We start from the raw sequence: 22,164 nt of genomic DNA, 5'->3' as shown, positions 1-22,164 counted from the left end.
CCAAGTGCCACCATCCAAAGACTCCATGGGATGGCAAAGAGGCCACCTTCAGGCCAGCAGGGATGTCACAAGCTACAGGGTATGGCCCAGATGCTTTGCTCCAAGGGTTGGCAAGCTCTATCTATAAAGGGCGTGAGTAACTATTTCAGGCTTTGCAGGCCATATGGACTCTATTGCAGCGACAACATCCATGGACAATAAACAAATGAATGAACGTGGCTGCGCCCCAATAAAATTTTATCTACAACAACAGGCAGCAGGCCAGACTTGGCCCATGGGCGGTAGTGTGCCAACCCCTGCCTCACTTGACTGAGTATGGGAACTCTCAGGGTGCTTGGTGTCCCCAGTACCTTGAGAAGCTCTGCACGTTACACTTTGTTTTTAGCAGAATCTCCTGGGACCATCTCAGAGGATGCTGGACACTCAAGAGGTTTTTAATACCCTGATATTCCAGCTCAGTTGAGCCATGTCCTTGGCTATGGTGCCCCTCATAACCTTTCACCTTAGGAATGACAACGGCTGCCAATACCACCCAAGCCTGAGCAGAGACTTGCCCTCTCGTCCCCGGCATAGACTGGCGAAGCATCTCCAAGCTTTGGGAGGAAGCAGAGACCACATCTCCTGGGACACATATTCTCCCATCAGTGCCTATCACTGCTGGGCCCTCCCCCTGGCCCCAGTGTTCCAAAGGCAGCAGGTAGGGACACACCCACTGCCAGACTGGAAGTCACAGCCCCATAGAAGAGCCTCTTCAACAGTGGTCACCATCCCTACTAGGCCCTTGGGGGCCCTGGAGTAGCTGTGGACACTGGGGGAACACTGGTCACCTGGGCAGACCAGACACCTGTCCTGAACTCCCTCTTCAGAAAGAGGTGCTGATATATGTATAACTGAATCACTTTGCCGTACAGAAGAAACTACAACATTGTAAATCAACTATACTGCAATCAAAATTAATAGAAATAAAATAAAATATGAAAAAGAAAAAAAAGTGACAAAAGAAAGAAAGAGGTGCTAAAGTTCATGCCTACCTGGTTAGGGCCCACAGAATACTGCCTGGGCTGTTTCTGGGGCCCAGAGTGTTTTAGGAGGCATCTCCCAATCTGTACCTGCTTAGAGTTGGTCAGGTAGAGCTTGGCTGCCAGATTGATGACCTGCAGCTTGACGATGTCCTCCTCGGCCGTGAAGGACTTGGCCATTTTTCTCAGGACGTCGGGTGCAATCCTGGGGACGTGCTCACAGTACTCGCCAATGAGCCACAGGATGCTGGCTCGGGCCATGGGCACCTGTGGGTGTGGGAGAGGAGTCAGGTCTGGGGTAAACGTGGGAATGTGGGTGGGCACCTGGTTTGCCAAGGAATCAGCACTCCTCCCATCTGTGGCCTGTTGTATCGTGGGCTTCTCTGGAAATGGGAGTGGGAGGTGATGGGAGAGAGATTAAAAGGTTGGGCATTTCCTGGGCAGCATCTCCCCTCTTCCCTAGGGTTTCATTAGCATGGACAGAGACGTCAAGCCCCAAATTCAGTCACAGTTTAGTATAAAAGACTGATTTTCTGGATCCATTGTACCCTCAATGCTTTACTGCCTTGTTATTCTCCCTGAATCTTCAGGAATGCCTTTGCTTGAATGTTTCAACTTGGACTAGTCAATTGGCCACCCTCGGCCAGAACTTTAGAGAAAACCTGAGAGGTGGTACAGGCTGAAGCTCAGCAAGGGATCCCCAAAGGGAATGCGAACCAGGGTCACATGGTCTCATCTTTCCCCTCCTCCCACCTGAAGACCTTTCGAGCCAGTAGGGAAGGTTTGGAAGTTGATTTTTTATTAAGGCTAGTGTTTAATTATAGCGTCTTAAATCATGGGGAGGACATTGGGTTGGGAAAGGAAACGGGGTCACTCCCTGACCTGGATGTTGTCTGTGAGCTTTGCCAAGTGTTTGATGATCTCTCCGTGCTGTGCTGGCTGCATCTGCAGCAGCTTCTTAATGACGACCACGGACTCTGCGACCACAAGCTCTGTAGGACAGGAAATGAGCCCGGGACAGTCAGATGACTACACACAATGAACAGGCACACCTGCAATGCCCCCAGCCCCTTGGCTGTGTTCCTCAACCCCCTGTACTTCTCCAGTGGCCCTCAGAGACGTGGGAGCACTTGGATACTAATTGAGGCAGACAGACAGATGAACACACATTGTTCCTGAACAGACAGGTGGATACCCACTGGCCATCAGAGTCAGACATGCAGGCAGCACCCACTAGTCATCAAAGTTGGGACATGCAGACAAACACTGACCATCACGGTTGGACAGCAGCTGCACCAGGCCGTTGAGGCAGGTGTCACGGACTCGGCCTATGTTAGTTGCACAGCGCCCAATGGCCTGGATCGTGGCTGCCACAAAGTCCTTGTCCATGCTGCGAATGTAGGTCTGTGGACACCACAACAGAGTGACCCCCGGAAGGCAGTGATCCCTCAGACTTGACTTGGCAGTGACTCTGCAGGCTTGAGGGTGACCTTCCAGAAAGCTGTTACCCCTCATTCAATGACTCATCATGTCAGAGACTAAACTCTGGGAAAAGGAATGACAGCCTCACCCGTCACCCAGTGATTCCCTAACCCAAAGCCAGTAGAATGCATTGAGAGGGGATGTAAAATAACAGTTTCTCCACTTTGGGCTTTTAAGAGAAGGTTTGCCCCACCAGGCCAATTCTCACGAAGCACAAGGAGCTGCAGGACAACTCTCGTGGGCCTCTCTGACTATAAGCCGGCCCCTGGCCCGTACCTGGAATTCCCGTAGGACAGTAGGGATGTTGGTCTCATTGGCGAGATTAGTCAACACTTCCAGCTGCAGAGAGTCAGAAAACGGGCAGGGTGGCTTTCTGTGCTTTCATAAACCTTCACTCCAAACACACACATCACCAACCAGAAAACATTCCTCAGGCAGGACAGCCCTGCATCATCCTTAGATTGATGAGAGAACTGACAGATCATGAAACTTATCCAAAATGCAGGAGGACCAGTTTGCTTCTTAAATGAACTCCCTGACAGAGTATGCTTGCAGTATGATCATGTCACCTCTCTACCTTCAAGGAAAAGTTAAAGCCTCCAGTTGCTTTTAGGATAAAGACCAAGATCCTTTCCATGGTCTGTAAGTCCTTGATCTCCCACCATTCTCCCCCTTATCCTCTATGCCCCAGTCACACAGGCCTTTAGTCACAACCCTCCTGTTGGCCTTTGCATATGCTCTTTCCTCTGTGTGGAGCACCTCTTCCCATTCTTGTCCCTGCATTTACCTAGAGAATTCATGTTCATGTCTCAGTACTCAGCTCAAGCCTCCCCTCCTGAAGGAAAACTTCCCTGACACCAGACTAGATCAGGTCCACCTATTTATGCTCGTACAGCTCTCTGCACTTTCCTTTTACATCCTATTTCGCAAATGGATTTTTACCTGTGCTGTGTGATTAGCTGCCCAATGTCTCCTCCTCACCCCAGCGAGACTGTAAGCTCCACAAGGGCAGGGTGCCTGATTGGTTTGTTCTGTTGTACCCCTAGATCCCCCTAGATCTAGCCGTGAGATACACAATAGGTGCTCAGAAGGGTTAGGAGGATTAACTGTTGCTGAAGGAAGTTACTCGATAAGGAGGCAGATCAGGGACGGACCGTGGGTGCGGGCTCCTGCCGCCTGTTCTGTGGGGCTATGTCTGCACGACAGCCTGAGGGCGTAGGTGTGTGAGGGTAATTACACTGTGGGTAGAAGACAGAGACTGCAGCGGGGAAAGTATGAATTTTTTTTTTTTTTTTTTGTTTGCCTGCACCACGCAGCATGTGGGATCTTAGTCCCCCGACCAGAGATTGAACCCTAGCCCCCTGCATTGAAAGCGCGGCATCTTAACCACTGGACCGCCAAGGAAGTCCCAGGGGAAAGTATGAATTGGGAGTCAGCAGACCTGACCTTCGGTAGTTACCTCACCTCCCTAAGTCTATATTTTTATAAAATAGAGATAACGTACACTTCCTGAGGTAATTATGAAAATCGAATTACTTCATATGTGAAAAGTGGCAGGTGTATAACAGGTACTGGGCAAAGGGCAGCTCCGTTCACCCTGTCCCCCCACTCTCATTAGCCTGGCTTCCTGAGCAAACACTTCTGGCTGGAGCAACGGTGGGCTCAGCCCCTGAAACAGGCAGGCACCAAGGTGGCCACTGTGGATATTCAAGTGGGTCATGGGGGTGGGGGACAGAAAGTCCACAGGCACGTCTGTCCATCACTCACCTTCAGGATCTTGATCTGGGTGGGGTCGGTGGACCTGATGTAGAAGCTCTTCAGGTACGGCTCAAACATACCCTGGCACGAGAGAGGCAGCCCCAAGGAGCTCCACCTCAGCCTGAGACCTGCTTCTCCTCCAGAGCGCCCCTCCTCCTCTCCTGACCCAGGACCCAGCATCCTTCCTGCCCCTCACTGTCCTCTAGTCCTCGATTCTTCCCTCCTCCTCAGATCTAAGCCGGTCTTTCTTCATCAGGCTTTCCTCCCTCAGCGGCCCTCGGGATCCAGGCCCTGCTTCTCCACCTGCATTTGGGGTCTCTCCTTCCCACACTCTGCACAGCCAGGGAATTCCCCCCATCCTGCCTTTCCCCAGAACCCTAGCCCCGCAGGAGCCACTCCTCAGACTGCGAGTGCAGGCCTTGGTCACTTGCTCACCCGGCGCTTGATGGACATGGTGGCCACGTTCTGGAGCACCACGTACTGCACCTCGCTGTGGAGAGGAGGGGTCAGAGGTACCTGGGCCCCTCGGCTGGGGCAGCAGGTCGGGAGAAGGGAGGTGGGCAGAATAGGAGGGAGGAGACGACCGGTGTGGGGAGGGCACCAGCGGGAGGAGGGCAGAACTGGGGTCTGGGCGGGGAGCAGGTGGGCTGGGGCGGAGGGCGTCAGGCGCTCTGGGTCGGGGGGTGGTGGGGAGGAGCGGGGCGAGCCGGCCCCCGGGCGTGGGCGTGGGCGGGGCGGGCGCGGCGGGCGCGCACCTGTGGCTGCGCAGCAGGCGCACGAGGGCCTTGGCGATGACGCCCACCTCCGCCTTAGGCGCCAGGTGGAAGTAGAGCTGCGCCACCGCCATGACCACGGCGGCGCTGCGGCTCTGCAGCAGCGGCTTTGTGTTGCGCAGCAGCAGCCGGTGGTCGGGGTCCATGACGTAGGGCTTTCGGGCCGACGTCGCCGTGGAGGCCGCCGCCTCCGACCCCGGGCCCTTGGCCTCGTCCTCCTCGGAGCCGTAGAAGGCTTTCTCGGGGTTCTCCTCCAGCAGAGACTCCTGGAGCGGGAGAGAGGCGGGACAGTGGGCACCTCCTCCCGGAGACCCGCCTACCCACTCTGCTAGGGCGAGGGTTGGGGTCCCGCCTGGGGGGTCTGGGCCACTCACGTTCTGGGTGGGGCTCAGGAACTGCGTGCGGGCGTAGCGGGTGAGCATGCTGATGATGACCACCTGGCCCCACTCCTCCACGTCGATGAGCAGGTTACAGAGTTTCCGGTAGTTCTTGTGGATCAGGTCGATGCGCTCTGGGCACACCTCCTCGAAGGCCATCACCACGCTGCCCGCCACCAGCTGGGGAACCGACAGAGGCAAGAGCACATGAACAGGAAGGACAGAGGGGCCTCTGCCTGGCTCCTTTTCACCACCCGTCCCTGTGTGTCCACATACGCACCGTGGTCTTGTCTGCCAGAAGCTTCTCAATGACCTCTATCAGCTGGTCCTTCTGGTCAGAATCCAAACTGAGAGAGAAACTGTTGAAAGGGATTGCCCCTCCCCCGTCTCCAGCCTTCCCAACATCCGCCCAAGCTGTGCTCACCTCCCTCACCCCAACCCTATTCATAAAGAGGTGTGAGCCACTGCCTTCAGTGTTCTCCATCTCTGTCAGTTCCCCAAACTGCCTTAAACCATCTGAAGAGAAAAACAAAACAAAAAATCCAGAAGCAAAACCAAAAGCAGCCTGCAAGACTTGGGAGAGGCCAGGGGTGGGCGGGGGCTTGGAGTATACCTGTAGAGCTTGGGGATGGCGTGGGCAGCTGTCTTCCGCACATAGGGTGACATGTCCGAGGCAGCTTCCTTGATGGCTAGCATCATGATGGGCACGATGATGGGCACACGGATGCTAGACAGGACGCGGAGGGCGCTGGCACGAATCAGCTGGTTGGGGTCCTAAGAGCAGAGGTGGAGGCAGAGCCATGAGAGAGCAGCAGGTGGCCTGAGGGCAGAGGCCACACCTGTGGAACTCACTGTCCCTAGTCACCACCAGCTCTTGCTTCCCTGCCTCCTCTCTTGAGCTTGGATGATGTGCTAGTGCTGGGTACCTGGTGGGGAGCTGCCTGAAGGCGCGGACTCTTGGCCCTGCTGCAGAAATCTGACACCTGAACATATGTGGCATTGGCTGCTTCACTCTCAGGAAGAGTGGCAAACTTTCAGAACACCTAAAGCTCTTGTTATTTAGGGGAGTGTGTGGAAGGGGAGGGTGTCTTTGTGTTTATGCTGGAGGGGACTGCCAGCAAATGCAACCTGGTCTCCCTTTCCGAGAGTTCATCCTTACAGTCCTCTCTCCCAGCAACCTCTCAAACCTGCTCTTCTTCCTCTTCCTCCACAGTGTTTAAAAGAGAATAGGTGTGGGGCTTCCCTGGTGGCGCTGTGGTTAAGAATCCGCCTGCCAATGCAGGGGACACGGGTTCGAGCCTTGGTCCAGGAAGATCTCCCACATGCCGTGGAGCAACTAAGCCCGTGCACCACAATTACTGAGCCTGCGCTCTAGAGCCCGTGAGCCACAACTACTGAAGCCCACGCGCCTAGAGCCCGTGCTCCGCAACAAGAGAAGCCACCGCAGTGAGAAGCCCACACACCACAACGAGGAGTAGCCCCTGCTCGCCACAACTAGAGAAAGCCCACACACAGCAACGAAGACCCAACGCAGCCAAAAATAAATAAGTAAAGAAACAAAAATGGTATTACACCATTGTTAATTGCTTTAAAAAAGAGAGAATAGGTGTGTAAGCCCCTCCTCTTTGCTCTTATTGCATCCTATGGACACCTGAGAAGAGCCTTAGACACAGTGTATTGTGATCAGGAGATTACAAGAGCAGCAGTAGCTGTAAATTACCGTTAATCTTGGAGGACTGTGGACAGTGGGAGAGGTGCTGGGACACTAAAGGGTAGATGCTACCCTGATTTTCTAAAATGGAGAAAGAGCCACAAAATTACAGGTGAAAATTATGGTAACCCCTGTTAAAATTCTGGAATTAATTTTTAAACAGACAGTTTCAAAGCACTTATGTTAAAAGCAGGAGTCTGTGAGTCAAATCATATCACATCCACTGCTAAAACCTATTTTCCTTTTTTATTTAACATTTTATTTGGAAATGATTATGGATTCACAGGAAGTTATCCCCCAAAATCCCTTTTCCTTTTTGCTAGGGTAACTAGGCTGGTAGCTATTAACAGCATGTATCTTGATTTCAGCAAAGCATTTGTGAGAGTCTCTCATGGTATTTCCTGGATTGCCATTTTTGATGTAGGCCTTTTGTTTCATTTAATACGTAAGCATTTTAAGAGCAGAATTCATGTCTATTTTATCTCTGGATAACCACAGCCCTTTGCACATGAAAGGTGTTAAGAAATTTTCTTGCTGTTAAAATCCTTCCTAACAAGATGGGAAAATACCAGCTGATTGCAGTTAGGTGGTCCACAATTTGGTAAAATGCGGTACTTGGGGAAGATTTACTAACAGATGAGTGTCATCCTGGAAGCACGATATATGGGACTCATAGTCTGTTGCCCTGGTCTGAATAGCTTATCAGCATCTTGGAGGAAGACACAAAATCAGGAGGACAAAATTAAGATTCAGAATCACCCTGGCTTGGATCCTGTGCTAAACTTATAAAATGAAATACAGTAGGGTTTCACAGGAGATTCAAGGAACCAATTGCATAAAGACAGGATATATGGAGACCTAGATTATCTGCTTGCCAACTGGAGGTTTGTCTGAATTGAGCCAACATTAGTGGGCTGCAAAGCAAACACAGCTTCAGCCTGGGCTGACAGAAAAGGCTGGTTCTAATGTGCAGGAAAGCCCCCCCTAACAGTAGTAAAAACACAAAGAAAGTGAGTTTTAGAGGAACACATATAAGATACTGCTTACAAAACAATATTATACATTATTTAGGAATGCATAAATAAGTAATAAAAGAATAAATACATGTATATGAATAATAAGCAGGAGAAGATACATAGGGGACTTCAGCTGTTTGATAAATCTTTCATTTCTTATGCTGGGTATATATTCATTATATTATTCCTTATGCCTTCTGTGCGCCTGAAATAAATTTTTAAAAATTATGGCAATGGGGCTTCCCTGGTGGCGCAGTGGTTGAGAGTCCGCGTGCCGATGCAGGGGACACGGGTTCATGCCCCGGTCCGGGAAGATTGCACATGCCGCGGAGCGGCTGGGCCCGTGAGCCGTGGCCGCTGAGCCTGCGCGTCCGGAGCCTGTGCTCCGCAACGGGAGAGGCCACAACAGTGAGAGGCCCGCGTACCGCAAAAAAAAAAAAAAAAATTATGGCGATGGAGGTTTCAACACAATATAATGGTTTAAAAAAAGCTGTAATCACTCCACACCTGTCAGAATGCCTATCATCAAAAAGACAACAAATAAATGCTGGAGAGGGTGTGGAGAAAAGGGAGCCCTCATGCACTGCTGGTGGGAATGTACATGGGTACAGCCACTACGGAGAACCGTATGCGGGTTCCTCAAAACTTTTTAAATATAACTTTCATATGATCCAGCAATGCCACTCCTGGGTATATATCCTGCGTATGCTTTCATTTACATGTGGAATCTAAAACATAAAACAAACGAATGAGTATGACAGAACAGAAACAGCTCATAGATACAGAGAACAAACTAGTCATTACCAGCGGGGGGTGGTGGAGAGAATCAAGAGGGGGTAGGGGATTAAGAGGTACAAACTACTAAGTATAAACTAAATAAGCTAAAAGGATATATTGTACAGCCCAGGGAATATAGCTAATATTTTATAATAACTTTAAATGGAGTATAATCCACAAAAATATCGAATTAATATGTTGTACACCTGAAACTAATATAACATTGTAAATCAACTATACTTCAATAAAAACAAAAAAAAAGTTGTAGTTGTCTTAAGACGCAGCAAGTTGCCTTATGAAGGAGTGAGGTCTGTATCACTGGAGATGACCTGTCAGAGATGTTCTAGAGCAAAGGTTGGCACACTACAGTCCCCAGGCCAAATCTGTCTTCTGCCCTCTTTATAAATAAAAATGTACACAAACCCAGCCATGCCCACTCATTTATGGCTGTTTTCATACTACAAGGGCAAAATCGAGCAGTTGCATGGTTGAGACTGGATGGCTTGCACAGCCTAGACTACTATCACCTGGCAGTATACAGAAAAGTTTGCTGACCACTGTTCTAGAGAAATCATTGCATTGAGATGGACTAAATGAGCTCTGGTTTTCCAAAAGGGAAAAGGGGCAGACTGTAGAAACTCAGGTCAATGTAAAAATCTGTGCAAAATTTCCAGAATGTTTCTTATAAAATGATTTAACCCCGAGTCAAGCCACTCTGAGAGATAGATTGTATGGTTTTGACTTCTTTTTGGCCATGCCACGTGGCATGTGGGATCTTCCCCAACCAGGGATCGAACCTGTGCCCCCTACACTGGGAGCGTGGTGAAGTCTTAACCACTGGGCCACCAGGGAAGTCCTGGTTTTGACTTTTAAAAATAACCTAGCACAGTGTTTGGCATAGAAGTACCCAAGTGTTTGCTGAATGAAAGAATGGTATATGCAAGTGCCCATGCTTTCTGCCCCACCTCAGAGAAGCAGACTCTGTCATCCCCTCCTGCTGGCCAGAGCAGATTGAACCAGGGGCACGCGTGCTCCGGGTTTTGGCAGTCAACTCTCAGTCTGCTGAACAGCCTACAGCATCAGCTGAACATGAAAAGATGAGCTGGACTTTTCAGAGTCCCTCTCACAAGAATTTGAACTAAACATGTGGAAAGACTAGAGGAGTTAATGGCTGTAATCAGAGCTGAAGAGTCTGATTGGAGCCAATAGAACAGCAGTGATGCTGCCTTCTTTACCCAGAAGAAATCTTATCCTAACCAGAAAACCACCCAGTGGAGACTATCATGCCTGCATTTAATATACAAAATCAAAAGTGAGAATATTCAGTTTAAATAGTGTGGGGGGATTCAGCCTCCACTGCATTATTTTTTTAATTAATTAATTAATGGCTGCGTTGGGTCTTCACTGCTGCACGCGGACTTTCTCTAGTTGCAGCGAACAGGGGCTACTCTTCCTTGTGGTGCGCGGGCTTCTCATTGTGGTGGCTTCTCTTGTTGTGGAGCATGGGCTCTAGGCATGCCAGCTTCAGTAGTTGTGGCACGTGGGCTCAGTAGTTGTGGTGCACAGGCTTAGTTGCTCCACGGCGTGTGGGATCCTCCTGGACTAGGGATCGAACCTGTGTCCCCGTCACTGTCCACTGTCAGGTGGATTCTTAACCACTGCGCCACCAGGGAAGTCCCTCCACTGAATTCTAAGGGACATGAATCTTCCCCCTGTCCCTTCCCTTGGGTGATTTCAATTTCTGCCTGCCTCAAAGAGCATTTCGCCACAACAAATGTGATCCAGGTCTTTAAAGGTGGATATTTTACATACACTGGGGCATCTGAGACAAGTCAACTACTTCTTCTGGTGCTAAACAGAATAATCAATTTGTTCCAACTCTCAAGGAATCACTGGCTGTATTGTACTTATTGAAAATGGAATGGTCTTATCTTTATGTTCTCTGTGCTGACCGTGGAACCCAGTCTCCACATCTGAGGCTGCTCTCCTGCTTGGTGAACTTTGTGGTTTTCCTCTCCATGGAGCTCATTTGTTTTCAATAAACCCTTTTGTCCTCCTTACCCAGTTCCAGGTGAAAAGGTTCCAAAGCCATTGTTCTCCACAGACAGATACGCAGACCAGGTGAACCTGCCAGTGCCAAGGCTCCGACACCCAGAGGTGAGGAATCCAGGTCAGCAGCTCCCCGCACACAACCCTGTCCTAAGAAGGCAGACTTCTGCCTGGCTGTGGGCCTCAATCCCTTTATATCAATGGGGGTGAGGGCCAATGTCAGGGGCTCAAGTGGTTCACATTTGAGGCAGCCATCATCACAGCCTCCTCTGACTCTCCCAACTTTAGGCAGGTTAGGAAAAGGCCTCCAGAGCCTGTCCCCCCATGCTCAGACCTCTCCCTGGGTTTACTCCTCCAATACAGCACCCACAAGGCCCAGACCCCAGGGAGGCAAACGGAGACCTCTGACCTTTAGGCCACGTTGGAAGGTGGAGATAGACAGCAGGGCTAGGTCTTGCTGCTCCTCGGCGTAACGCACCAGGTACACGTAGACAAGCTTCTTCACCTGGGGGGGGGAGTGGGCTTCTCAGCAGGGACTGGTGCCCCCACCCCGTGAGATGTCATCACCCCAGCTGGCTGTGGTCCATGGGGAAAGCATCCTGGGTGTACCCTGACTCCTTTGCTCTGATCCACATCTAGTTCAGGGACATCTAGATGGTGTCTTTTCCTGGACCAGGAACATTCTGAGCAGATTGCCCCCCACCCAAGGACTGGATTGTTCCCTTCCTCACCCCCAACCAGCTCCAGTTTATTCCTGGTGGAGGTGGTCATGAGAGACCCCTCACCGGGTAGTGCTCACCTCTATGTTCTTACAGGCCACGTTCTTCACCACGGCAGGAAACAGGTCTGAGGCATTCTTTCCCCGGGCGATCATCTGGGTGGTGGGGGTCAAGGTAGGGGGAGAAGAAGGATGCCAGCTCTCATTAGGAGAAGGTCCACAAGGACCCAAGGAGAGCTGCTCTTTGATCCCCAGTCCCCTCGCCCAAGGGAGGCTCCTCCCTCCCCCCTCACCGCCACAATCCTCTTCATGGCCTCCAGCTTGAGGGAATCCTTGTTGGTGTCCAGCATCTCCTTCAGGTCATCATGCCTGGTGGCAGAAACAAGAGGTCAGCTGAGGGCACAGCAGTGGGGGTGGGGCTATCAATCAGTAGGCTCCAGGCAGAAAGAAGGGACCTGGGCAGGGAAAGCAGGACTCGACCAGAAGGGAAGGTGGTAAAATACACATCAGGGGACTTAGGGGAGGGAGGAGCATGTGGGCCAGCCAGTGCTATGGGCTGAGTTGTGTTCCCCTCATAAAAGATATGTTGAAGTCCTAACCCCAAGTACCCAGAATGTGACCTAATTTGGAAATAGAATTGTTTCAGCTGTAATTAGGATGGGGTAATACTGGAATAGGGTTGGTCCCTAATTCAATACGTCTGGTGTTCTTTAAGAAGATGGCCTTGTGAAGAGAGAGATGCAGGGAGAACGCCTTGTGAAGACAGAGGATTGGAGTGATCCGTCTACAAGTCAGTGAACATCAACGATTGCCAAACTATCAGAGGCTAGAAAGGGGCAAGGAAGGATTCCCCTACAGGTTTCAGATGGAGCAAGGCCCTGCTGACACCTTGGTTTTGGACTTCTAGCTTCCAGAACTGTGAGATAATAAATTTCTATTAAGTTACCCAGTTTGTGGTTCAGCAGCCCTGGGAAACTAACACAGCCAGGAGGTGACAGGATGGATTTGGGGTGGGAAAGGTAGGGACCCTTCCCAGGAAATGGCCAGTTGGATAGATGAGAAGGACCTGGAGCAAGTGGAAAGGAGGTGGGTGTCAAAACAAGAGCAAGATGCCCTTGTCCCGCCCTGAGTGTGGTCCCAGGCCCTGACCCCACAGACTGAGCTGATTCCAAGGACTGGATGGGTCCCAGATTCTCCAGAGTCTGTTCAGGTGGTCTTACCACAAAGGCCAGACCTGTCACATTCAACAGTCATTCAAGAAAGTTATAAAACCCTAATGGGAGAGGTAAATGATGATTTAAATAAATAACCCCTTGCACATGATGGAGGGGAATAAAGGTAGTCTCCAAGCCAATATACAAATTTCATACAATGGCCATTGAAAGTTCAATGGAGGCCTTTTGTCAAACCTCCTGAAGTGACTGCAGAATTCATCTAGAAACAAAAATCAATTGGTAAGAACGCCAGAGAATTTTGGGGGGAGAACAAGAGAACAATGGAACAATGACAGACAACTCCCCCTACCAGAATTCAAAACACAAAACAACATGACAACGATTAAAGCCCTATGGTACCAGGTTAAAAGTAGAAAGTCAAGAGTCATAGGGGGGAAATTTCACAAATGAATCTAAGTTGATACATTAGGAACAAATAACTCACCAGTGGGAGAAAGAAATTTTCCTCCCCTGAAATAAATGCTGTTGGGACAACTGCTATGTAGCAAAGAATTTAACTTGTACATATATTTCACACCAAAATTAATTCCACATTTGTTTAATAGTTAAATTATTTCAATATATGGAAGGGGGGAAATTTTAATTTTCAAGGTCATAAAATTTTCAGTAATAATAATTTTTTATTATTATTACTAGGTTTATTTTTTTTTTAACTTTTGTATGTAAACTAAATTTAAGAAAAAAAAAAAACCAAGGTGACTGTATTTGTTTGCTAGGGCTGCCTTAACAGTAACACAGACTGGGTGGCTTAACAACCTAAACTTATTTGCTCGCAATTCTGGAGGCTAGAAGTCTGAGAGAAAGGTGTCAGCAGGTTGGTCTCTTCTGAGGCCTCTTTTCTTGGCTTGTAGATGGCTGTCTTCCCATATCTTTACACGGTCTTCCCTCTGTGGGTCTCTGTGTCCACATTTCCTCTTCTTATAACAGGTGAATTATATTCGATTAGGGCCCACCCTAATGACCTCATTCTAACTTAATTATATCTTTAAAGGCCCTATCTACAAACACAGTCACATTCTGAGGTATTGGGAGTTAGGACTTCAACATATGAATTTGAGGGGGACACAATTCAGCCCATAATAGCAACAGAAAGGAAAATATCTGGGATATGGTGAATAAAAGTTTAATATTCAAAATGGATAAAGTACTGATATAAATTTAGGGTCTATATTCAGTATTCACTGTCAGGGCTGCTGCAAGCCCTTCTGCCATCCGCTTGCCCCGCCAGGTAGACACAGCCCTATGCTGCTGCTCCCCATTCAGTGAGTGGAGCATTGTCTAGTGTTCCTTGGCCATGTGCCCTTGAGCAGTGAACAACCTGCCCAACCATACTCAGAGGTCCAGGGGCTGGTGGTCAAAGAAGTGAACAGAGAAGTGTGAATAACCCCATGGAAAAATGTGTCTGCACACAGCTGACAGAGCAGTGGGACCACTGATGCACTCATATATTGCCCAGGCAATTCCAAAATGTGATGAGCAGTTGTGTATGGAGAACTGTACATTCTCTAATCTCCCAGATGATACTCAGATAATCCGTAGCTTTGACCCAGGCATGAGAACCCAGCCGGGAGAGGTATCACCAATGGTAGGAATTAAAAAGCAGTGTGCGTGGGCTTCCCTGGTGGCGCAGTAGTTGAGAGTCCACCTGCTGATGCAGAGGACACAGGTTCGTGCCCTGGTCTGGGAAGATCCCACATGCCGTGGAGCGGCTGGGCCTGTGAGCCATGGCCACCGAGCCTGCGTGTCCGGAGCCTGCGCTCCGCAATGGGAGAGGACACAACAGTGAGAGGCCCGCGTACCGCAAAAAAAAAAAAAAAAAAAGCAGTGTGCGCAAAGTTAGTCACAGAAGTGAAACATTTAAAAGCAATAGAAAAATCAGAAATTGGAGGTAGCAATATTAGGAGGGGGAAGAGCATGATAATAGTCATAAAGAGGCAAGTGTGACTGATGCTGAGAAATGAGTAAGTGATAAATGCTAAGAGGAAGAAAAGAACCTGACATAACATGCACCTAGTCATAGGGCTGCATTTTGAAGAAATGTGTGAGTGCTTAACAGAACACAGAGGACTTGACAGCTGTCAGATGAGGGCAGGAGAAGATGTCCAGCCCCACTCAAGTTGACCTAAAACTCCTCCATTCAGGAATACTACTCAGCCATAAAAAAGAATGAAATAATGCCATTTGCAGCAACATGGATGAACCTACAGATTATAATACTAAGTGAAGTAAGTCAGACAGAGAAAGACAAATACCATATGATATCACTTATATGTGGAATCTATAATATGACACAAATGAACTTATTTACAAATCAGAAACAGACTCACAGACATAGAAAACAAATTTATGGTTACCAAAGGGGAAAGAGTGTGGAGGAGGGATAAATTAGGCGTATGGGATTAGCAGATATAAACTATTATATATAAAATAGATAGACAACAAGGTCCTACTATATCCTGTCACAAACCATAATGGAAAAGAATATGAAAATTATATATATATATATATATATATATATATATATAACTGAATCACTTTGCTGTACATCAGAAACTAATACAACATTGTAAATCAACTATACTTCAATTAAAAAAAAACCAAAACTCCTCCATTCAGGAAGATGTCCCCCCACACCAGAGGACATTTTCTACTCCCTATGGCCAAGCCAGGGTCAGAAGACAACCACCTTGTCACCCTCCTAAACACAAACCAGGTGGTCAATTTCTAGGTGTGTTGAACTCAGGACACATGGCTGTAGACAGAGACACAGACCATTCACCTGGGCCTGGGCAGCACTGAGGGTGTGGAAACAATAACAGAGCTGGGTGCCACCTTCCCCAATATACACACACCACTGCACCCCCATACATACCCCCGCACAGCCAACTCACCCTCACAGACACCTACACACCCAAACATCCCCACCAAACACTGGTACCAGCGATACCCTCCCACATCTCCCCGCAGACATACCTGTACCCCATACACATACCCAGACCCCCCAAAACACACCTACAACCCCCAGACACATACAATCTATACATAAACCCACACACACCCACAAAAACCCCTACAGACACACACCCACAATCCCCACAGAAATACACACACAGACACATATACCACACATACACTTCCCACAAAAACACTCTCAACACATAAATCCACACACCTATGGACGAACACACCTCACCTACAAATCCCTACAGACGCCCACAGACACATATCCATCACAGCTCCCCCCACCCCCTGATCCAGACGTGCACATACCCCACACGCGTCCCTCCACAGACACACACACACCACACACACCACATACACATACACCTTTTTGACAAGACTGAGTTACTCCAGTCTCGTTGGCCAAAATGGCCTGTGGGCTCCCATTTGAGATTCTTGATGATATATACAGGCTTTTAAGATCAAATACTCCAGCCTCACAGATCCTCTGATCTCCTTCTGAGGGGTCAGGTGGGCATCCTCACTGGCCAGCCTGGGGTGACTTCACTGGGACCTGTCAGAGTTTGCCCAGCCCCTTTAACTCTGGGAGTTCTCTAAAGCAGGCTTCCTCGCACCCGGGTGTCCTCACCACCCCGACAGATGCCACAGGCCTGTGTCCAATGCACACACCCAGAGCGTGTGCTGTGGCACCCACAGTTCTCCCACCCACCCAGCCTAGCACACACCCTCCAGTCTCCTGAAGGCTCTAGGGCCCTAGGTGAGGGGAATCGAGGGAGCGGAGGGACTGGGGGGACATAGCGGACATAGCACAGGAAGGATTGTCAGCTGCCCCCTGACAGACAGCAGCTCCCTCCTAGGGTGTAACCACCCCGGGTCCCTCATCTTCACCCCCACCAGCTTATGTCCCCAAGAGGGAGAAGAAGGGAGAGATACACAGCAACACTCTAAGGCCATGAAACTTTAATCTCCCGTAGTCCGATCCCCTTATACTGCTCTCACTGTGACCTGACCCCTGGCCTGGCCTGAGGGACTCTCTGGGGCAAGGGGCACTGGAGCCAGCTGGTGGGTAAAACATGGCATTTGAGGCCAGACATACTCATCTCGCCTGATATCCACTTTCCTCCCTCCCCTCACAACCCAAGTTCCAACCCACTAGACAGGAGAGGGTGGCCAAACGCTTTATCCTGTCTCCAAACCTCACCCAGAACCCACTCTAGCTAGGACCTGGGGGGACGAAAAGGTCAAATATTTTACTCCACCCTCAAATATTTTACTCCACCCTCAAATATTTTACTATCCTCTTCCCCTCAGAGCTTCCAGGGAGTTAGGCTTATCTCCCCCAACTCAAACTCTCAGTCCCCCATACAGTACCCCTGACACCCCCCCTTCCCACCTAGACCCTAAATGCTGGCCCAGTCCTCCTGCTGAGGAGGTGGGACTTAAATGGGTCCTGGCTGAGAGTGGCAGCTTCCCACCCCTTGCCTTCCTGGCTGTCTGGGTGAGGGTCTCTGGGAGCCCCTCTGTACCGTAGTGGCTGCCTCTGGCTGTGGCCTTGGCCAGGCTCTAGGCAAGGTCCTTCCAGGGACGCTTCTGGGGTCGTGTCTTCCTCTGGCGCCTGCAGCCACCGGAGCTCCTCCGGCTGCAGGGCCTGGTACCAGGGTGGGGGCCCACCTTCAGGGGCCAGCACAGGGCTGGCAGCCTCCTGATCAGCTCCACAAGCCCCTCTGCCCCCTGGCCTCACCACGGCCCCTGGGAGCTGCAGGAATCGCTGCATTGGGCACCAGGTCCTGCTCCGAAATGGGACTGAGCTGACCAGGGAGCTGGGGATGCCTGTCACTGTCACCAGACGGCCCGCCCCGAAACTCAGAAACTGGATACTGGAGGGGAGGGAGGCTCTGGTTTCCTCTTCACTGCTCAGAGACAAGGACTCACAAGGGCGAGGAGGGCAGGGACTGGGGACAGGACCAACCCCCAATCTCCAGGCAGGGGACTAGGGGGCAGGAGAGCTGATCCAGACAGAGGTGGGGCATCCCTCTCCTCTACTCTCATGCCACAACTGGACCTCTGCCTCCTCAGGACAGCTCTTCCTCCGAAATCTTGTACACCCTTCTCACTCTGACCCTAACCATCTTGATCCTCACCTGTCTTTCCAGGGCCATTTCCTTGATTTTTTCCTTCCTATCAGCACTCTCTTATCTCTACTTCCTCCATACTTGGCCTAGGCCCCCCCAGGTCCACCCCTCCAATCTGCTTCTTACTCACATCCTTGGCCCTCTTGTCCCCTCGGCCCCTACCCTGCCAGGAGTGGTTAGTTTATTTGCTGTATTTCAAACCCCCTTGATGCTCCTCAAATTCCCACCCACAGCCTTGCCTTTGCAGCTTCACTACCGGCTTCTCACAGAAAATAAAGGCTTTAGATCAAATCCCCCGCAGCTCCCAAGCATCTGCATCTACTCTCTCCTCTCCTGTCCTCCTCCCTCTGGGCAGAGCTGGTCCTCCTTGAGGCCAGGCCCATCCTCCCACCCAGCTCTGCAAGCCTCCCCTCCCCTCTCCTTCAATTCCTTTCAGCCTCTCCCACACGGCTGGCTCCTTCCCATCAGCAGTTAAACTTGCTCTGGGCTCTCCCATCCTAATAATAAACAAACAAAAATAACAACAAAAATAAAATAAACAAACCTTCTTGAATTGATGTTCTCCTCTGGCAACTCTTTCCCTCTCTCCCCCCTTACAGTCACACTTCTTGAAAGCAAAATTCCCATCCACTGTGTTTTATTTATTTACCTCCTCTTCACTCCTGTATTCACTTTAATCTGGCTTCCCATGCTGATTAGAATTTAGGGCTGAGGCGCCATGATGTCTACAAATTATATGGCTCAGCCAAAAATATAGACAGATGGTTAGATAAGGCAAATATGGCAGAATGTCATCAATGGTTGAATCTAGGGGGAGGGCACACATTCACTGTATTATTCACTCAACTTTTCTGTATGTTTAAAATTGTTCATCATAGAATGTTGGGGAAAAATAATCTAGCCCCTCCTCTTCTGACTTTGCCAGAACTATTCTCCCAGGGCAGAAGGTGGGGAGTAAAGCAGGAAGGGGTTGACCTGCTCTTTGTCAAACCAATGGTCATGATTGCTTTCCTTGTTTGAGTTGACCTCAGTGAGGATTGACACTGCTGATTGCTTCCTTCTTGAAACTACATTTTATTTTTCCTCCTTCCCTTGGCTTACTTTTTCTCAGTTACTTTGAAACACTTTCCTCCTGCTCTCTGGTCACTCTTAATTCCATGTCTTCAGCGTTCCTACCTGTGCCCTGTCTGAACTCATTTTATATTACATGCTCCCTAGGTTCTCTTGGCTTCCTTTTGTGGCTTTGACGGATATATATAATAATCTCCTGGACTCCAAATCCTAACATCCAGCTACCTACTAGACTTGAATGTATTATACCTCAGAGTTTATAATCTCAGCATGTCAAAAGCCATTATTTTCCACAAATTTGCTTGTAATATCTTTATTTCCAATTACCCTGTATGGCACCACCATCTATCCAGTTACAAGAACTAGTAACCTGAGATTATCCTTATCTTCTCCCAGCCCCTTCCTCTTACCTTTCCCCCCAGTTAATCATCAGGTCTGTGGCTTCTACCACCTAAAATAGCCCTCAAGTCCTGTGCCTCGCCCATAGTCTAGGCCACCATCATGTCCTCCCCCCCAACTTCAACCCCTTTCACTTGTCTCCTGCTGAATCCAGCACCCCTCCAATCTCTTCTCCACAATCCAGCCTGGGATCCTTCTAAAATGCAAATCTGCTATTGCCTGCTTAGAACCCTTCAGTGCCCGCCCCCACCCCCGACCTTGGCATCTCCTCACCTTCATTTCTGGTCATTCCGGTGGCTTGCACAGAGATTCTGCCCTCACCGTATTAGCACCTACAAAACCTGTGATCTGGCTCTCCTTCACGTCCACACCTTGCTAAAAGCTCTTTCCTCTGCCTGAAACATCCCTGGCTCTCCCCTGTCCCGTCTCTCCGGGCACAGGGACCAGCTCCTCTCACCGCTCTGACAGCCCCCGCTACACTGAACTGTCACTGACAGCTTCTTCCCTGTGCCCCCCTCTAGAGCAACTTGAGGACAAGGACTGTCTCATGTTCATGGCTGCATTCACAGAGACTCGATACAGTAGGCCCTTAAAAAGCCTTGTTTCAAAATTTACGAATAAACGAACGAATGATCCAAAGGCGGAAGGGAAGAGTGGGAAGTTAAGGTAGGGCTGAACTATAGGGGCAACGTGGGGAGCAGGAGTGTGAGCGTCAGATGGGAGATGGGGATGAGAACATGGGGACCAGAATGAGGGAAAATGGATTTGTAGGAGGGGCCAGGCCTTGGAGGTTCTGAGTCTATTCCAGGATGGGCCTTCCCGGACAGGCCCCAGGCTCAAGCTCGCCGGTTCTGACCCCTCCCCCACGTTATTTTGGAGTCAATTCGCCACACGCGAAAAAAGGCGGAGAACGTGTAATCCAAACCTACTAACAGGAGAAACACCTGGGGCGGGAGGATTGGTCCTCCAGAAGGAGAGACGGCTGGCCCATCCCCCACCAGCCTCCGACCCCCTTCCCAGGTCCCAGGCCAGCCCCTCACGGCGGGATGCTGGCGTGGGGGACGGGCGTCGCGACGGCCCGTGACCGCGGCGGGAGGGGGCTGGGCAGGCTTCCGGTGCGCGCCGCCGAGGCCCGGCCTGGGCGCTGCCGACTGGCCTGGGCGCTGTCCATGGTACCGGAGCGCATGTTTCCAGGCCGGCCCGGGCACAGCCACCCTCTCGGCTGACTCCCTCACCGCTTGTAGTCGGAGGAGAAAATGCCGCCGCTCGCCGGGTCGTGGCCGTACTCGGGCTCCCCGGGGCCAGCAGAGCCGCCCTTGTCTTCGCTGTAGGCGGGGGCGGCCGACATGGGGCGGCAGGGGAGGTCGCGGGCTTCGCTGGGGAGGTCGCGGCGCCTCCGGGATGCGGCAGGGACCGAGGAAGGGAACGCAGGCCGGACAGGCGAGGTCGGCTGCGCGGCCTGGGCTCCGCAGAGGCCGCAACCTGCAGTGGCTGAGGCAGCGCGCGGATTTATCAATCAGGGATGCTCGCGTGAAGATTCTTAAAGGTACCGGCGCCTGCGGAGCGGAGCGCGTGTCCGCGGAGAGAGCAGGAGGGGAGGAGGGTCTGGCCCCGCCCCAATCCCTCGGAAATCCCTCCACCCCCCAGTAAAGAAGGTTCCTGCCCTTTAAAGGGACTGATGCAGCTCCAGGTCTGGGGGTGGGTGGAGGTTGCTGGACTGATTATTGGACAGCCTTCTGGGGATGCAGAACGTCTTTACCTACCACCGACCACCGGGTGTCGGTGGAACGGCCTCTAGGGGCTCCACTCATCCCAGATACTAGCGCGGATGCTCACTCACGCTGTGGAAGGAAAGGGCGGGGGTGGGGGAGGGGTAAGAGAAAGCTGTGCACAAGGGTTTCCTGGAGATGTTGGAATTTAAGGAAGGTTGGTCCAAGAGCGCCAAGGAGCCTACAGCATGCTGCTGTAGATGTAGATGCAGGTGTAGAGAGATGGGGACCGAATAGAGGGGAATGCGAACCCCGAATTCAGCTTTGGAAAATAGTTTAATAACCATTTCTGAAGCCCTTATGCCCACCCAGGAGTGCCTGAGGTCATGGCTAGTCCATGGTCAAGTCCACATCCACCGAAACCTAGGAAAGAAGGGGAAGGGAAGAGGGTGGGTTAGGGTCTTGTGTGACTGCCAAGACTCTTGGATCATGTGAGGCCTTCAGCTCCTCCCCCAAGGCCCAAGGTACCCCAAGGAAAGACCTGGATCCAGAGGGAAAGTGCTGACTGGGTTGGGGGAAGGGGTGGGTTCTAGTTGACTTTAGGGCATCAGGTTGAATAGCTGGGGTCTTTTGGCGGGACTTCAGGGAGAAGCCCTGGATATGGAGTGTGGAAGAGTCCATAGGGCTGAGTCTTGATCTATAGACTAGGATACAGGTGTCTCCAGAACCAGAATTGGTAGGCCTGGGTGGAAATGGGCGGGGCCGGAAATGTGGAATTTGTCTCCGTAGGTGGGTTCCATTGGAAAATGGGAATAGGGACTGACCAGGACCACGGCAGCACCTGGCTGAAGTAGGCTGAAGTAAATAGATGTGCCCAGTATCTGTGAGCTGGGATCTTCCTGGAGTGGGCCCAAAAGGGTTTCAGAGGAGTAGAACCTTGATGAGTTAGCAGGCCTAGTTTGCTTCTGGGGGCTTTG

General features: G+C 50.7%; 1 protein-coding gene across 6 annotated transcripts in view; it reads right to left on the bottom strand.

The window, feature by feature from the left end:
- The window catches only part of AP3B2 (adaptor related protein complex 3 subunit beta 2), a gene marked incomplete at both ends in the record, with an annotated part of 31,588 nt that extends 10,762 nt beyond the window's left edge, over nucleotides 1–20,826 (bottom strand). For 2 of the 6 annotated variants that reach the window (XM_082616837.1, XM_082616838.1), the window contains 14 exons: nucleotides 1,110–1,286; nucleotides 1,902–2,011; nucleotides 2,291–2,423; nucleotides 2,778–2,840; nucleotides 4,269–4,340; nucleotides 4,695–4,749; nucleotides 5,015–5,298; nucleotides 5,407–5,589; nucleotides 5,690–5,756; nucleotides 6,023–6,183; nucleotides 11,372–11,467; nucleotides 11,762–11,836; nucleotides 11,974–12,049; nucleotides 20,714–20,826. In XM_082616837.1, the coding sequence (XP_082472963.1) occupies nucleotides 1,110–1,286; nucleotides 1,902–2,011; nucleotides 2,291–2,423; nucleotides 2,778–2,840; nucleotides 4,269–4,340; nucleotides 4,695–4,749; nucleotides 5,015–5,298; nucleotides 5,407–5,589; nucleotides 5,690–5,756; nucleotides 6,023–6,183; nucleotides 11,372–11,467; nucleotides 11,762–11,836; nucleotides 11,974–12,049; nucleotides 20,714–20,826 (1,665 nt within the window). Of the gene's footprint in view, nucleotides 1–1,109; nucleotides 1,287–1,901; nucleotides 2,012–2,290; nucleotides 2,424–2,777; nucleotides 2,841–4,268; nucleotides 4,381–4,686; nucleotides 4,750–5,014; nucleotides 5,299–5,406; nucleotides 5,590–5,689; nucleotides 5,757–6,022; nucleotides 6,184–11,181; nucleotides 11,230–11,371; nucleotides 11,468–11,761; nucleotides 11,837–11,973; nucleotides 12,050–17,402; nucleotides 17,651–20,713 lie in introns of those variants that run through there. The other 4 variants (XM_082616835.1, XM_082616836.1, XM_082616839.1 and 1 more) reach the window with 4 other exon arrangements.
- Nucleotides 20,827–22,164: the final 1,338 nt, after the last annotated feature.

Source organism: Mesoplodon mirus (assembly GCF_964341445.2).
Source record: "Mesoplodon mirus genome assembly, chromosome: 4".
NCBI classification, from domain to species: Eukaryota; Metazoa; Chordata; class Mammalia; order Artiodactyla; family Ziphiidae; genus Mesoplodon; species Mesoplodon mirus.
The sequence above is the reverse complement of the archived record's forward strand: the minus strand, read 5'-3'. Positions and strand labels throughout refer to the sequence as shown.